The 17601-nt window shown below is 35.5% G+C and overlaps 1 protein-coding gene across 2 annotated transcripts in view; it reads left to right on the top strand.

The window, feature by feature from the left end:
• DNAJC2 (DnaJ (Hsp40) homolog, subfamily C, member 2) overlaps positions 1-17601 on the top strand; it is a 29550-nt gene that overhangs the window by 11806 nt on the left and 143 nt on the right. For both annotated transcript variants that reach the window (XM_008592298.1, XM_008592306.1), the window contains exons 4-16: positions 2326-2424; positions 3382-3523; positions 5737-5817; positions 6708-6773; positions 7725-7816; positions 7892-8013; positions 8556-8705; positions 11850-11938; positions 12011-12080; positions 13618-13802; positions 14624-14724; positions 14838-14945; positions 17131-17285. In XM_008592298.1, coding sequence (XP_008590520.1) covers positions 2326-2424; positions 3382-3523; positions 5737-5817; positions 6708-6773; positions 7725-7816; positions 7892-8013; positions 8556-8705; positions 11850-11938; positions 12011-12080; positions 13618-13802; positions 14624-14724; positions 14838-14945; positions 17131-17285 — 1460 coding nt within the window. The remainder of the gene's footprint in view (positions 1-2325; positions 2425-3381; positions 3524-5736; positions 5818-6707; positions 6774-7724; positions 7817-7891; positions 8014-8555; positions 8706-11849; positions 11939-12010; positions 12081-13617; positions 13803-14623; positions 14725-14837; positions 14946-17130; positions 17286-17601) is intronic.

The following is a 17601-nucleotide window of genomic DNA, read 5'->3' on the forward strand; positions in this document are numbered from 1 at the left end:
AAGATATTCTTAAGACCACTACTGTATGCAGTGAATTTGAAATTGTTGATAAAATTGAGGAAGGAATTTTTAATGTTACCAAAGTTTAAAGTTACCTAAACTGTTTTTAGGCCCAGTGTTATACTTCCCCTTGTTTAATGGAGATGTAAAAAAGAATTATGTGATTACTCAAAGCACTATGTATGCATTGAGAGGCCCGGAAGGACTGCACTTCAGTAATTTCCCCATTAGGAGGAGAAAACTGAATGTGACAGCCCCAATTCAAAGTTAGCCTCTCCCTTTTATTGTAAAGACAAGTAAGTTTCACAAGAAAATTCAGTTGATTTAATCATTACAAAGAACACAAGGATATGGGCAGAATTATGGCTAAGTATAGTTTTAACAAATGGAAACTAGTAACATCAGTGAGATAAACAGTGACATTTCATAATGCAATTTGTAAAAGAGTAAGTCGATCCAGCAACAAAAGCTTGTTCTTAGCAAACACTTTTTTCCTACAGCAATATCCTTAGTGTTTTTACACAACAATCAAGCAACTTTCTTAACATATGAATCAGTAGGTTAACCAAGGACATCTGTCCTTGAGCCAGCAATTTTGCTGTGTTACAATTCTTTATCTACAAAAAGACTTTAGCCTGGGAAAGTTTCCTGTCTTTTGCAAGCTTAACATTTCTATATGTAATTCTAAAAAGTTAGGTTATACCTGAAACTACAGGACTTTGGAAGCTAGGCCCTGTAAAATACATTTGTTTTATAAATGTTAGTATCCTCCACAGCCCAGTTTTTCAGGAGAATTATTTCAAATGTTAAAGGAATTAAAAATTCTCATGCTGACATAAACTGAACAATTCATTTTGTAAAGTTAATGTAATTCATGTATGAAAACCTAGCAAAGAGAGCTCAAAAAAACAAATCCCAGTTAAAGAAGTAGCAAGTTGAATTTAGCAGTACATTAAAAGAATAATAATGCTCATGAACAAGCAGAATTTGTCTCAGGAATCCAGTTTAGGAAATATATTAATGTAGCAGAATCTGTAGTTTAGATAATATTATTAATAAATCTATGTGATTTCCGAAGGAGATTGTGAAAGTGCGTGGAATACAATTTAATACCCATTCCTTTTTGATAAATACTTTGAAAAGAAATGCAGTTAATATCCTACTTTGATAAGTATTTCAGGCCCACAGCCAGCAAACTTTTAACTATGTGGCATTAGCACTTTTACCACTAAAATCCAGGGAGGAAACTAACCTGCCTATTATTTTTTATGTTATTTTGGGAGTTTGAGTTAATGGAGTAAGTCATTAAATAAGATAACAACTGGAAATAAGGAAAGAAATCTATTATTTGTCGGTAATATAGTATCTACCTAGAAAACCAAAAAGAGTTGACTGAAGTGGCTAGATGAAAGAAAAATACGCAAAAATTATTAGTTTTTGGAAGTTAACATCAAATATATTAGAAATGAAATTAGTGAATGAAAATGGCAGAACAAGCTCCTTTCCAAAAGTTATATTACTTCATATTCCTATGTGAACATCCTTTTCACCACAGCCTCATCAGCACTGGGTCTGATTATTTAATTCCTCCATAGACAAAGGATGAAAGATAGAAACAAAAAAGTGTTGAGTGCCAATGATTATCACAAAGTTTAAATAATTAGACCCAGTGCTGGTAAGGCTATGGTAAAAAGGATGTTTACATAGAAGTAGTATAACTTTTGGAAAGGAGCTTGTACTGCCATTTTCATTCACTAATTTCATTTCCGTGAATATATTCTAAGAAGAAAGAATCCTTAATAAGGAAAAATACTTCTATTCAAAATTATTCAAATTGACATTATTTATAAAAGTGAAAAATTGGAAATGATCCAAATATTCAAGAATAGAGAAATACTTGCATAAATTATGGTAAATTTACTTGAAACTTTACAAAGCAGTCACTAAAAAAAATTTTGGAAGAGTGCAAAAAACATGGGAAATGCAAATGCTGTAAGAAGTTGAAAACAGAATATAAGTTTGTATATATGATAATAATTAAACCTAAGTTTTTTAAAGCATATTCTTAAGTAAAAAATGTCTATTTGGAAATACACCAAGATATTAACAGTAATTGTCTTTGGGTGCTGGCACTTTGGCTAATTCTTAAAATACTTCTTTCAGTTTCTCTACAATTTCCATGTTTAATAAGCATATATTTTACTGTGGGAGAAAAGACTCTTAAATTAGCATTTTGATTTTAGAACTCGTCTGTATTTATCTCATCTTTATTTTTAGTTTTGATGCCTAAAGTGACAAATTATCTAAGTCTAACTCATTTTGTAGATAAAGCAATGGTTTTAAAACATCACCCAGACAAACGGAAAGCAGCTGGTGAACCAATAAAAGAAGGCGATAATGACTATTTCACTTGCATAACTAAAGGTAAGCAAATACTTTAGAGTCAGGAATTTCTAGGAGTAATTATTATTTATTAGTTGCTAGGATTGGGTTTCTTATGTATACTGTAGGTCATTTAACTATCCCATGAAATTTTAGAACATTTTCAGTTACATCTGTAGTAAGCCTCACTACACAAAGTCAAGTTCCCCCCACCAGCAGCATCAGCAACCCTGGCTGCCTGTTAGAAATGCTGAATCTCAGGCCCTGCCCCTACCTACTGATTAGAATCTGTATTGTAACAGACCTCCAAGTGATTCTTACCATAATCTCATCCTATAGTTAATTCATGTAAGTGTTGTATTTCATGAGAATACTAAGATCTTTCTCCATTTTATATGCTTTGTTGGTAATAAATTGTTTCTCAGACGTTTTTGTAGTCAAGATGATTATATCATAGTACAGACTCCACAGCTATTTTTTGCTATATACATAGCCATATTCTCATTAAGCAAATTAATATAGGTAACCACTATTTCTAAACATTTCCATAAATGTGTGTACGTTTGTATGCTAATTTTTTAAAAAGTGTATACACACCTTTCAAACTTACTGTTCTTGGCCCATTCTTCACAGTGCTCAAGAAGCCTAAGATCTTTTGATCTTTTACAACTGTAGGATCTAACAGTTTATTTTCTAGCTGTTTCTTTTAGCCCAGAGTCATGTACTTTCTTGAGGGGTGATTATTTAACTATTGGTTTGTCACTTGTATAAGACAATTAAGACAAATGACTTGACAAGAAATACTTAAAGAAGGAGTGGAGTGCAGTTATATCCAGTAGTGCCAGAGCTGTTGTTACCTAAATTAAATCCCCCCCATCACAAACACAAAAAATTTTTAAATATGAAAATTAATAACTTTTTTAAAGAGGGGGCAATGTTTTCTCATAGGGAAAAAATAGGTAAAGTCATGGTAATGTAATTTTATAATTTTTTTCTCAGCTTATGAAATGTTATCTGATCCAGTGAAAAGACGAGCATTTAACAGTGTAGATCCTACTTTTGATAACTCAGTTCCTTCTAAAAGTGAAGCAAAGGACAATTTCTTCGAAGTGTTTGCCCCAGTGTTTGAAAGGAATTCCAGGTGAGTTAAGGCCTCCCCTTTTGATCATAATACTCTATTGGCTTGCTTCTTGTAGTCTTCCAGGCTTCTGCTTTTTTCCTAATAGTTTTTTCTACAGAATATTTCCATTGTCTCTTCCTCCTCCTCCTTCTTCACGGTATTGAATCCTTCTTGGGAATTTACTATTCTCATTTATTTTGCCTCTAAACAGAAGTTTTACCTTTCCATAGTGAAATTCCTTTACAACTTACAGGATTCTTTTTTTTAATTGACACATTGTAATTGTATATACTTATGGGGTGTAGTCTGATGTTTTGATACACATATGTTGTATAATAATCAGGTCAGGGTAGTTAATGTATCAGTCATCTCATGCATTTATCATTTCTTTGTGGTGAAAATATTCAAAAGCCTTTCCTCTGGCTGTTACATAATATACAAAACTGAACTATTAGCCGTAGTCACCCTACTGTACAATGGAACATCAGAACTTATTCCTCCTATCTAATTGTAATTTTGTACCTATTGGCCAACCTTTCCCTGTCCTCCCACTCTTCCCACCCTCTAGTCTCTGGTAACCACCGTTCTGCACTCTGCCTCTATCAACTTTTTTTTTTCTAGATTCTGTATATGAGTGAGTTCATATAGTATTTGTCCCTCTCTGCCTGGCTTACTTGACATAATGTCCTCCAAGTCCATTCATGATGCTGCAAATGACAGGATTTCATTCTTTTTTTTATGGCTGAACAGTATTCCATTGTGTATATATACCACAATTTTTTTTTCCATTCAACCATTGTTGGACAATTAGGTTTATTCCATATCTTGGCTATTGTAAATTATGCTGCAGTGACCATGGAAGTGCAAATATCTCTGACATAGTGACTTCATTTCCATTGGGCATATACATCCAGTAGTGGGTGGTTCTATTTGTAATTTTTGAGGAAACTCGATACTGTTTTCCATAATGGCTATACTGGTTTACAATCCCACCAACAGTATGCAAGTGTCTAATGGGATGTTTTCTTGTAAATTTCCTTTGGGAGAAAGAACAATATCTGGCTTTGTATAGCATGATACTGATACTTAGGTGACAGTATTTTACCATTCTTTTGCTTCCCCTTTATCAATGGGGACACTACTCTATTTTGCTCATTATCAGTTGAGAAAAGCTTTTGTTCCTTTTTTTGAGCATCTGATTATCACAGGGCTTCTCTGACAGGATGGTTTATAATTAAGATTAAAATGTATATAATTTATTTCATTAAAGTCTGTTTTAAAATAGTGTATACTTTATGCTACATTTTTGGTTCGATATGCATTGGTAGGTTCCATTAAAGCACATCTTGGCTGCACATTGGAACCACCTGGAGAGCTTGAAAAACTTTTGATGCCCAAGTTCCATCTGAAGAGATTCTGATTTATCGGTTTAAATACCTGTAGGGATTTTTAATGCTCCCAGGTGATTCTATTACGCATCCAAATTTGACTTACGGGGATCGAACACTGAACCTTGTTGTTATCAGCACCGTGCTCTAACCAGCTGAGCTAACCTGCCAGTCCAGCAGCCAAGTTTGAAAACCACTTTGATAAGTGGTTTGGTGCAGCCTAGTACTTCCTCCATTCCACCCTTTCTATTCACATGTGTTTCATAACAGTGCTGAAGGTATAAAAGGGTGTAGTATATTTTTTGTGTAATAGTTTCATAGGGTAGAAAATATGGGTCAGTATCAGCCTCAGGGTCCTTTTCAGAGGTCATAGATGAAGTGCTGAGCCTAGAAGTCTGGCTGTAAGTGGGGAGGTGGTGGTGATGAGTGGGTGAAAATCTGTTCCCTCTGTGAATATTAACATTTTTGAAAAGTGTAGGTAAGCCTACTGGTTACTTCTGTGCTGCCTGTTTTGGGGCAAGAGTAAGTGAGCTTGGGAAAAGGGGCCAGCTGCTATTTTTCCTAGGCTACCTGGCAGCTGCTACATAATTGTATTTTATAAAACTAAAAATAACCTGATGGTTAGAAGACTATTCTGTTGTTTCTCCCCCAACCCCAGTCCACCTTTGTCCTTACTTTTATCACAGCTGCATTGTTTAACACACCACTGCTGACCTTTCAGCTCCATCTTTTGGTTGTAGGGGAGGGAGGTCAGAGGGGATCAGTAAAAACTGTTGTTTTTAATAAATTAGGTTGTTGAAATTTTGTACAAAATTTTTGAGTTGAATTTTTTTTCTAATATTTCAGATGGTCAAATAAAAAAAATGTCCCTAAATTTGGTGATATGAATTCATCATTCGAAGACGTAGATGCATTTTATTCTTTCTGGTAAGTGAATACACTATTTCTATGACGCTGTCATTTTTTAAAAGGCTAAGTATTCAATAAATACTTAATTGTTTATAAATTAATTGAGCAATGTGTGAATTGCAGAACCTTTACTGAACAAAAACTGTTCAGAAATGAATAAAAGTTTTCACATAATGCTGTATATCTCCTATGTGATATTCAGGCTTTTACAGTTTTTTCAGTCTGTTTTCTGTTCATGAGATTTCTAGAGATCGAGCACACTACAGTGGTAGAAAATGAAAATTGGGGAGTCATTTGAATGCCATAAAAAACATTTTCATTTAGCTATCTTTCTATTAAAAGTGCATAAGTAGGGAGAGTGCTATTTGTCTGTGACAATTCACTAATAAAGACAATATTTACTGGCCATTTCATATGTGCTGTGTTTTCTCATTAAATGTCTAATAAATACATAAACATAAAATCACTGTAAAACAAAAATGACAAGATTTAGTCCTATCAGTTGTAGTTACTTTTACCTTCAGAAGATGCAAACCAGAGATAACATAAACACTGCTAAAGTTACCTTAAGACTTTACAGACTAAAGTGAAGGCAGGGAAAACTTTAATAAGTCCTAGGCAAGAGAGAAACCTAACAGAAAAGAGATAGGGAGGTGTGATTTTGACTTAGCGGTGATGTGTGTATTTTGGATTTTCATGTCAAATGGCAGTGTCTTTAAAAAGAGAAGACAACGACAAAGACTTGAGCATAGTGTTAGTTCAGTATCAAAAGGGAGGGAAGGGAATTAAAACAAATTCATCCACTTGCATTGCTGTTTTTTAAAATTATATGCATCTAACTTAATTTTAGAAGGAAATTATTTTGAATTGCTTCTGTCTTGATTTTATTTTATTCCTGTCTGTATTAGGTATAATTTTGATTCTTGGAGAGAATTTTCTTATTTAGATGAAGAAGAAAAAGAAAAAGCCGAATGGTATGTATGTAAATCATTAATAAAGGAAGAAACTTATTTGGTTCTTTGGTATTTGCGATGATGTAAAAATATGCCACATATATTTTCTTTTTTTTTTTTCCTTTTTGTCTTTTTTCGTGACCGGTAACGGGATCGCAACCCTCGGTGTCGCGCCCGTACCACGACCGGCAACAGGATCGCAACCCTCGGTCTCGCGCCTGCACCACGCTCAACCAGTGAGCGGACCGGTCTCTATATGGGATCCGAACCCTCGGCGGGAGCGCCGCACTCTACCGAGTGCGCCACCGGGCCAGCCCTATTTTCTTTTTTTTTTATAATCTTTTAAAATAAGTTTTGAGGGCCGGCCCGGTGGCGCACTGGAGAGTGCGCCACTTGGGAGCGTGGCGGCGCTCCCACCGAGGGTTCGGATCCCATGTGGAGACCGGTTCCTGCTCAGTGGCTGAGCGCAGTGCAGGCGCAACACTGAGGGTTGCGATCCCGTTGCCGGTCCTCGGTACGGGCGCGACACCGAGGGTTGTGATCCCGTTACCGGTCAGTAAAAAAGACAAAAAGGAAAAAATAAATAAATAAATAAGTTTTGATATTTTGAAATCCTTCATCACAAGTTAAGCCAGATGGAGCCAAATCAATAATTGGCTAGGGTACACTTAAGAAATTGCCAAAGAATGTCATTGTCAAAATAGCTCAATTCAGCAAATTCTTTTTCTTCTGGTTGCTTAACCTAGGTTTTATTTTAGTTTTCCCCATGTGTAGGGAAATTTCTTTTGACATGAATGTCTAAAAGGATTAATTAATCAAAATTAATTCTAAATAGAATCACCCTTTAATGTTAGTAATGACAAAGCATTTTAACCTTCTAAGACATTATTCACATCTAAATTTATAAAGTATTACATTTTCCTGTCATACTGTCTATAAACAGTAGTTTGTTCTCAATACTTTGTTCTGTAGTCGTGATGAGAGGAGATGGATTGAAAAACAGAACAGAGCAACAAGGGCACAAAGAAAAAAAGAAGAAATGAACAGAATAAGAACATTAGTTGGTAAGTATAATTTGATTTTTTTAAAGTTCTTTAATTAAATATTGGAAATTCAAAAGATCAACTTTTTTTTGGTAGACAATGCATATAGCTGTGATCCAAGGATAAAAAAATTTAAGGAGGAAGAAAAAGCCAAGAAAGAAGCAGAAAAGAAAGCAAAAGCAGAAGCAAAACGGAAGGAGCAAGAAGCTAAAGAAAAAGTAAGATGACTTTTGATGAAATTGGACTTCAAGTGTTCATAAAATCTTTAATCTTCAGATTTATTTTTTTAAAAACTGTAATCTGGAAGCAAAGAATTGGGTGCTAGTATGAATGAGTCATGACAAGTTGGTATGATTGATCTTCTTTACCAGCAAATTCTTACTGAGCAAAAACATAATGTTATATAAATTTCTGTAATACTATGCTTACTTCTAATATGTCTGTTTTACATTTTCTTTTTTAAAACCATTTGACTTGTTTTTGTTTTTTTGGCGGCTGGTGGTATGGGAATCTCAACCATTGACCTTGGTGTTATAACACTGCACTGTAACCAACTGAGCCAAAAGGCCAGCCCTCAGTTTTACATTTCCTAATAAATGTATGTAGAACTTTTACTAGCTGCCTTTCCCAGTTCAACCTTCAGTCTTCAATAAGTTGACATGTCATCTTTTAAATTTTTTAATTTATTAAAAGACTGAACTTTTTGAATAAGATTATATAGTGTTTAGAAATTCTAATTTCCTTATTAAAATTTTAAAAGCAAAGACAAGCTGAATTAGAAGCTGCTCGGTTGGCTAAGGAGAAGGAAGAAGAAGAAGTTAGACAGCAAGCATTATTGGCAAAGAAGGAAAAGGATATCCAGAAAAAAGCCATTAAAAAGGAAAGACAAAAACTTCGAAACTCATGCAAGGTATGTCAGAGTAATTGAACACTATGCACAAGTAAACCAAGTTGCTGATTAAGCTTTAAAAATTTCTTTTCTTATACTATGCAAATAAAATTAAACATATATACACTTTTATCTTGAAACTTAAATGTTTTCTAGTTAACTTTTGATGAATTTCACGTGTGCATATTTCAGCATGCAAACCTGATAGTTTTTTTTTTAACATAACCATCTTGCCATTATCAAACCCCCAAAAAGTTATTTAATATTCTGATATCTGATCCATATTTAGATATCCATTATTATCTCAATAATGCCTTTTTATAGTTGGTTTATTCAAATTAGGATCCAAATGAAGTCAATGCAGAGGCTTCAGTTGTGTCTCCTAATTTTGTCTAAGACTCTAATTCTGCAGTCGGCCCCCTATCATCACCACTTCTCCCCACCATCCTCCGTCTCCCACTGTCATTGGTTTGTTGGAGAAACTAGATTGTTTTTCTGAGAATGTGACATTATTTGGTTTTAGCTGGTTGCTTCCTAATGGTGCAAAATTAATTTTTATCTAGAAAAAATTATTTGAGGAGTTAAACTTCAAGTATCTTTCATTAACAATGGGATATCATTTGGATGAGTACTGGTAGTTTTCATTCAAATAAAATTTTCACTAAAAAGTATTAACCAAAAGTACCCAAAAGCTTTGAATTTTGTCTAAGAGATATTCTTACATTTTAAACTGGTAAAGTCATAGAGCAGTATTGTTCCTTATTAAACAGCATTGAATGAGTAAATTAATGAAATTCAAGCTATAGTAGAGATTGCCTCACAGAGACTATTATATACTGTACCATTGTAGTTAAATTCAGCAAGTATCTAAATGCTTAATATGTATACAACAATTGTGTTACCTTTAATGTGACTGTCCAGAGGGCTGTAGGCACCAGCATGTATAGTCTAATATATGCCATCCTAAATCTTACGTTAACAATACAATTGAAATTAACTTGCATTATCAGCAGGCTTTTAAAAGAGGTTTAATAAAAATACAAGCACTGGTTGTCTCTTCAGGAATTTTGGTAAGCAAGAGGAAAATCTAAGTGGAAAAATGAAATATTTTCCTGTTTTCACCTGGATAGAAAATTATTTTCAGAAGGATGCAGTATTTCAAAGTGGTAAAGAGAATGGGCTTAAGACAAGCTGCCTGGGTTTGAGGTCAGTCTCCATCTACCACTTACTAGCTGTGGGACCCTCAGGAGGTTACCTCAATACCTTTGTGCTTCTGTTTCCTCGCTTGTACTATGGCTGAAATAATACCTAGTCAGAGAGTTGTGAAGATTAAATAAGATAATTCACATGTAGTGCTTGGCATATGTCAGTGTACAATGAGAACTCTAAAAACCTTTAAAAGGCCAGTTAGGAAATAGAAAGCCTGAATAGTTCTTAGAGATTTCCCTAAATGAAGGTAAAAGTTCAGGCATTTGGTAACTATGTTTTATTGCTCCTTTCCAGCATGAGTTAATTTCATTCATCAAATACCTGATAAGCACTTAGTATATACTAAGCAGTTATAACTGATGGGGCTATAATGATGACAAAGTCCTTGCTTTCAAGGAATCCACCTATCAGTGACGGAAATGACAAGTAAACAGTCAATTCAAACACTTCAAGATAAATACTAGGATGAGAAGGTACCAAAAAGGTAGTCAGAGAAGGCTTTCTGGATCTAGTGTGACTTATCCAGGTGATGTACATGGGATTAGAGATAAGAGAGATGAAAGGGTATTGAGAGAATGCAGAGATCCAGAATAATGAAGTTTAATGAGCCACGGGCACCTGAAGAGGTAAGGAGGAACCAGGTCTTGAAGGACTTTATGCTTCTTGCTAAAGAGTTTAAATCTGATCCTGAGTTGGTTTTGGTCAGGTTGCTGAGAAGATTAGAGACAGAGACCAATTAGAAGTCTTTTGCCATAGAGTCTTTTGCCACAGTCCAGGTGAGAGTATCGTGGCCTGAACAAAGGTAGAGATAATGGGAACGGGAAAAGGTAAATAAAATGAAGACATATTCAGGAAGTAGAATAGGCTACTGCCTGTTGGGATTGTGTGTTGGAGGTAATAAAGGAGAGGTGAGGTTTGTATGTATCTTGGTTTTTTGCATGGACCACTGGGTGGATGATGGTAGCATTCAAAGAAATAGACAAAAGGAGGAGGCAAAGGCTGGGGGAAAATGATGAGTTCAGTTTAGGGCATGTTGAGCCTGTTGGAACACTCAAATGAATATACTGAACAGATGATTAAGTGTACAAGTCTAGCATTTAAGAGCAGGGTTATCAGATTTACCTGAATCTCACTGGCACTAGAAACTATGCAAGTGGATGAGATCACCCTGGGAGAGAGCACAGACTGAGGAGGGTGGAGGACAGGACCCTGGCAAACACCACGACTTCAGGTGCTGATATAGGAAGAGAAGCCTGGGAAGGAGTGACCAGATAGGTAAGAAGAAAATCAGTAATGCTTCTGGAATCCCAGGGATGTGTCAGCAGTAAAAGGAGCATTGCAGTCTTAGTGAGCACCAGATTGCATGGATTAAGGGAGCAAGGAGAAGTGAAAAACAGGAGACATGAGAGTCAACAGAAGCTTAAAGCATGGCAAGTACTTTCCAATTAACTTCTTGTACATCCGGGTATATCATGCTGTTCCACTCTGAGCATAATCTTTAGTTACTCAGAATTTTTGCTATTAACCTGTTCCTTAGCATATTATATTACCTTTTTTTAATTTCACATTTAGAATTTCCAGTAGATTTTACAGTTCAGCACACACTGGATAGAAAGGCAGCTGAACAAAGGTATTTTAAGTCATCATACAGAATTTCTTGATCCTTAAGTTGTTCTCTGAGGAATCATTCTGCTTTCTATAACATCTAGAGGTATTCTCTACCATCTTTTTTCTGTTTTGCTCCTCTACTCATTTGGTATAATGCTTTTTATTGCTAGCTGAGTAGGGAGAGCCCTGGGGAGGTCCCTTGGGAGAACAGCTGGTGACAGGCAGGCCATCGAGTACGTTCACATCAAAAACCTCTCTGAGAAGCTCATGCTTTGTAATTGTGTTAGATGGGTGTATTATTGAGTGTCAGTAGATATAAGATGGAAATGTTTGTGTTTTTGCTTCTAGACCTGGAATCACTTTTCTGACAATGAGGTGGAACGGGTTAAAATGATGGAAGAAGTGGAAAAACTTTGTGATCGGCTTGAGCTAGCAAGGTATATCTATGGAACTGCTACTGAAATCTTCTCTTGAACTTGGGCTAAATTTTCATACCTTTTTTTCTTTAGTTTACAGTGCTTGAATGAAACACTCACATCGTCTACAAGAGAAGTAGGAAAGGCTGCTCTGGAAAAACAGGTAATAGAAGAACACATCACTTCTTCCTACATTTAGCAATTTTTTTTTTTTTTTTTTTTTTTTTTTTTTACTGATCGTTACGTACCTATATTTAGCATTTAATTCTCCTTTAACTTACTGTTTCTCCACCTAATATATAAGTTACCAAGGGCAAAGACTGTGGTTTCTCTGTGTCTCCCACTATGTTTTGCTCTTGTAGATTTTAATTGAATTTAATGCATATTGTTTTTACTATACATAGTGTTTGATTTGTGGTATCTAGCATATTACGTAGTTCTTGCAAAATCATTGCAAATAATTGTCTTAATTATTCCTTGAATATTTTCATAGGATGATAACATTTAGAACCAGAAGAGATCTTTGTTTTGTCTAGTCTACACCTTTTATTTTGCAGATGAGGAAACAGGCCCAGAAATTCAGTTCAACAAATGTTAGTACCTATTACACATAGCACTATGCCTAGGTGCTTTTAGAGAAATGCTTAATGATGTCGGTGCCACAGAGTTGTTCAGAAACAGTTACGCTGAAAAGAAAAGGCTTGAAGACCAGATGGAGGGCCCACAGTAAATGCCATAGGTTATATAGGAAGTGCCACCTCCAGGTGTGAGTGGTCCAGGAAGGCTCAGCAAAGGGTTTGAAGCAGCCTTGAAGGAAAAGACAAGTGTCAAAATGAAGATTGGGGAAACAGCATGAACTGTATATTATAGGTAGGAGCAGAAAGTTATGGGGAGGAGTGAGAAATGAAGTTGGTTAGGGAAAGTAGAGCCAAACTAAGCAAGTTTCTGATACCATGATGCCTAGTTTCCATTACTGCAGATCTTTGAGTAGTAGCAGAGGGTTCAACATTGTACTGTTAATCTAGCATTTGTGGGCAGGAAGCAACAGATAGATGTGAAGTAACGAGTTATAAGGATCTCATTGTAAGGACCTGTACTATAAAAATAATGATGGGAATTAGAAGTTTTCAAAGTTACAGTTATTGGACTTGATGACCGGTTCTAAAGGACTGAAGGAGAGAAATAAGTCAAAGATGACTCTAAGATAGCAGCTGACAGAAGCAACAAGGTCAAGTAAAGGTTTTCTTTTTTTACTTGTCCAAGTTTGAAGATAGACTAGAAGGAACAGTGTAAAAAGTAGAACTTCATGATAAAGCAGAGGACACTTTGCTATGCCTTTACCTTTTTAGAGAATAAATGAGATTATCTGCTATAAGGGTGAATATGAGCTTAAAGAAATGGCCATGTGGGTGAATAACCCAGTGACTGTAGACTTGCTGAGTAGTATCCAGGGCAAATGGAAGTCGCATGACATGAGTATCGGGCAGGTCAAGCCATGGGTGGGTCTTGGGTCCTCCAAAAGACCTATGCAGCCTGGAAGCCAGGGTGAAAAGCTGATGCTGCTTTGGGGGCTGGCCTGGGAGGATTATAGGATCAGGGAAGATGACACTGAGAGTTGAGGACCAAAAGCCCCAGCCAGAAAGAGAATATAGAGTAGCAAAATGCTTTAAGTTCCTGACTCACCTATGATATTTGTTTAGATAGAAGAAATAAATGAGCAAATTAGAAAAGAGAAAGAGGAAGCTGAGGCTCGTATGCGACAAGCATCTAAGAATGCAGAGAAATCAACTGGTGGAGGTGGAAATGGCAATAAAAATTGGTCAGAAGATGATCTGCAATTACTAATTAAAGCTGTGAATCTTTTTCCTGCTGGAACGAATTCAAGGTACTGGTTTTAATGAAACTTCTCTTCAGTACATGCTGGAGCTTGGAGATAATGTAGGCAAACATCCAAATAGAAGCACTGGTTATGGCAGAAATTTCCGGAAATAAGCTTGAGTCTAGACAGATTAACTGCTTTCTACTAAATTCTGTGCCACAGTGGGTAGTTTGAAAAACAAGGTGCCTTTTGAACCTGCCAGTCTTATCCATTACACTAATACGTATATACATATGTATGTATAGCAAAATGCTTCATCCCTTTCTCAGGAAATAGAAGATCATGAGACATAAACATTGGCTGTTACATTGGTTTATTTTGTTATGGCTTATATTAGAGAGCCGGGTTTGTGTTATGTCGTTTCTCTTCCATAGTCTTGGCTCTTTATTGTTTCCTACCTTAAACTGGAACTTACTTCAGAAGTCTGAATTTAGAACTCAAAAGAAGCCTTAGAGATTTAGAGATCCAGCTTCCCTCAGTCGATAGATGAGGAAACTATGGCTGTTTTCAGAATGATTTATCTCCTTTTCTTAAGAAGTATATGTCATATTGGCAGTATACAAAATGTGTGGTTTTATTTTTGTTGATTTGTACACAGAATCTATAAGGTTTTGTACAAACTTAAAACCAAAATTGTATATAGTTGATTTAAACATATGAAAGGCAAAAACTACAGTCCAGCAATAGTAATTTGGAATAGTAGCATAATTAGACCACCAATTTGGAGCTCATTCTAGATATTATAACTAACCTCTGCAGTAAAAATGTAACGGTTTTTGTTTCGTTTGTCCTTAATATAATTTAAACTATTACATTGGTTACTCTAGATGGGAAGTTATTGCTAATTACATGAACATACATTCTTCTTCTGGACTAAAAAGAACTGCCAAAGATGTTATTGGCAAAGCAAAGAGTCTGCAAAAACTTGGTGAGTTAGTTTTGAGAAATCAATTTGTTACCTTAAATACACATTTTTAAAATTTATGCAATTTAATAAAAGACTAAATGAGATGATGTGTATGAAAATTTTTCATTTCTCAGATCCTCATCAAAAAGATGACATAAACAAAAAGGCTTTTGATAAGTTTAAAAAAGAACATGGAGTGGTGCCTCAAGCAGACAATGCAACACCTTCAGAGCGATTTGAAGGTAATTAAATTTTTTTTTTCTAGGAGTAGAAAATGGAAGCCATGTATCCAGTTACTTGAAGATATACAAGACCTAGAGTCTGTGTTAAGAATGTCTGGAAAATAAAATGTTTAGAAGACTGGAAGATGTAAAGCAAGCATTTTCTGGACAGTCACAGATTTACTTCAACTAACCATTAATAATTGAGAATTACAGTTCTTCCATTTCAGAGGCCATTAGGGGAGGGGCTGTGCTTATCTTGTTTGCCAGATTTTCCAAATCAGTATTAGAGGATATTATTGGGACAACTGAAGAGATAATCTACTTTTATCAAGGTTAATTTCCTGATTTTGGAAAATGTACTGTAGGGCTGGCTGGTTAGCTCAGTCGGTTAGAGTGTGACCTTATGACATCAAGATCAAGGGTTTGGAACCCTGTACCAGCCAGCTGCAAAAAAAAAAAAAAAAAAAAAAAGTACTGTAATTGAGTAAGAAAATGTCCTTGTTTTAAAGGAAAAACCTGCTCTTTTATCTCCTTCACAAAATATCATACAACATTCAGATATTAATACACTCTTCTCAGCTCTTTTTTATGGGATTTGTTCCCCTGTTGGAGGCAGACCCTGATGTTTGTACTCACAGCCTGTCTTCTGTCTGTGAGAGCAGGAGTGATTGACATTGATGCTAACCGGATGTGACTCCTTTACCTCTTTTATAGGTTTAGTGGGAAAGCTCCTCCCTCTTCAGTTGTGCCATTGTGCAAGCTGGTACCATTTTTTGAGTAGTGATTTCTCATAGGAACTTTGCAACATTATGTTTCATTTATTTGGGTATTGTGAAGTACTGGAGAACAGCAGAAAATAATTGCATGTCACACCATCTTTTTTCCAAAAGACAGGAGGTGATATTAAGAAAGGCTTTAGACCAGTAAAAAGAAATTCAATTAAGGGCTTCTTAGGATTTAAAAGCTACCTTCCAAAAAGCTTCTAATCTGCCTGCAAATACGGATACAAGTCTCTGCCTTGTTTCAAGTAGGTGGTTTGTTTTTTTTTTTTTTTGGCAGCTGGCCAGTATAGGGATCCAAACCCTTGACTTTGGTGTTATAAGCACCATGCTCTCCCAGGTAAGCTAACCAGCCAGTCCCATTCTTTTTCTTATTTAATTGGGAATTAACTTTGCTTTCTAGGCTTAACTTTGTACCAGATCTCATAGGATGTACCAGGGTACTTCAAAAAGTTCATGGAAAGATTGGTGTTACCTTTTAATACTCTTTTTCCATGAACTTTTTGAACTACCCTTGGAATTTCAAGCAGTAGTCAGACTACTGGTACTATAGGTGCTACTGCATTTTCCCTACATTATCTGAAATAACTAAATTGCCAGTAGTCCATTAACTTAAAATAATCAAATCAACTTTTCACCATTCATCATTCACATTTTACCTACGTGAGCTGTGTAATACTTACATCCTTAAGAAATAGATTTGTTTCTGACACATATATTAGATATGTGGTGAAATATAAAAGGTTTAGTTGAAGAACCACATTAGCAGTTACATAGAGGTGCTTAGTATTGGCTTCACAAGATTTTAGTGGGTGTGGTGAAAAGAATGCCACACTGTAACATTGAATGTAACCTCAGCTTGCCTCTATAGCACTGAAACCTTGGGTACTCGGCTTAATTTTGCTAGGCTTGTTTCCTCCAATGTTAAACAAGAATGGTTTCTAGGGGTCCATCCACCTAAAAGTTTTATAACGGAGGAGCTCTTTCCCTTATCCTATAAGGAACTAGATTTATCAGAAATCTTAGATGATGTGATTGTTTTTTTCAACCCAGCAGTCCAACTATACTGTACATCTAAATCAGACTTAAATACAAAACAAAGGGTCTGGTGAGATTAATATTAAGTCTTGAGAGACCAGCAAGCCTCATATAAGGCAGACAGTGTCTGTTATACTGTTTTAAAAGCCTTTGAGATGTTTGATTTTCTGGGATGTGAGCTATCTAAAGTTTTTTCTCTCTTTCATTAACACTTAAGAGTTTTATATGTATGTCTCATCTCTGGAAGTTTCTTCCAAATTACATGTTCCATATTGGAATGGGCATTTAGCAAGATATCTGTGCAAAAGACTCATCTGGGAATGCATTCCAAGACAATTTTCTACCACTCACAGGAGAAGAGTTTTTAAGTAATTTTTCTCAAACAGGTCCATACACAGATTTCACTCCTTGGACAACAGAAGAACAGAAGCTTTTGGAACAAGCTTTGAAAACATACCCAGTAAATACACCTGAAAGATGGGAAAAAATAGCAGAAGCAGTGCCTGGCAGAACAAAGAAGGACTGCATGAAACGATATAAGGTTGTAGATTTTTAGAGTTTATAAATTCCATTATTACTTAAATTGTAACTTGTGTTATAGTTGGCATTTTGATTATGTCTATTAATTGGGTAATAGTGTATGTTACTGTGCTTCACAGTAGTTATGGGGGCCAATAGTACTGCAAAGAAATGACCAACCTTAGAAACCTTCTAGTCTAGGCAATAGTGAAATCAACCTTTTTCAGTAGTGTCTTAACTTACAGATTTATCCAATTTGAATTTTTCACATATTTAGAACAAACACTGAATATGTCTGTTTTTAAATTCTGACAGCTTCTAAATTTTAATCATACTTT

The sequence above is a fragment of the Galeopterus variegatus genome, unplaced genomic scaffold (assembly GCF_000696425.1).
Source record: "Galeopterus variegatus unplaced genomic scaffold, G_variegatus-3.0.2 Scaffold153, whole genome shotgun sequence".
Lineage (NCBI taxonomy): Eukaryota > Metazoa > Chordata > Mammalia > Dermoptera > Cynocephalidae > Galeopterus > Galeopterus variegatus.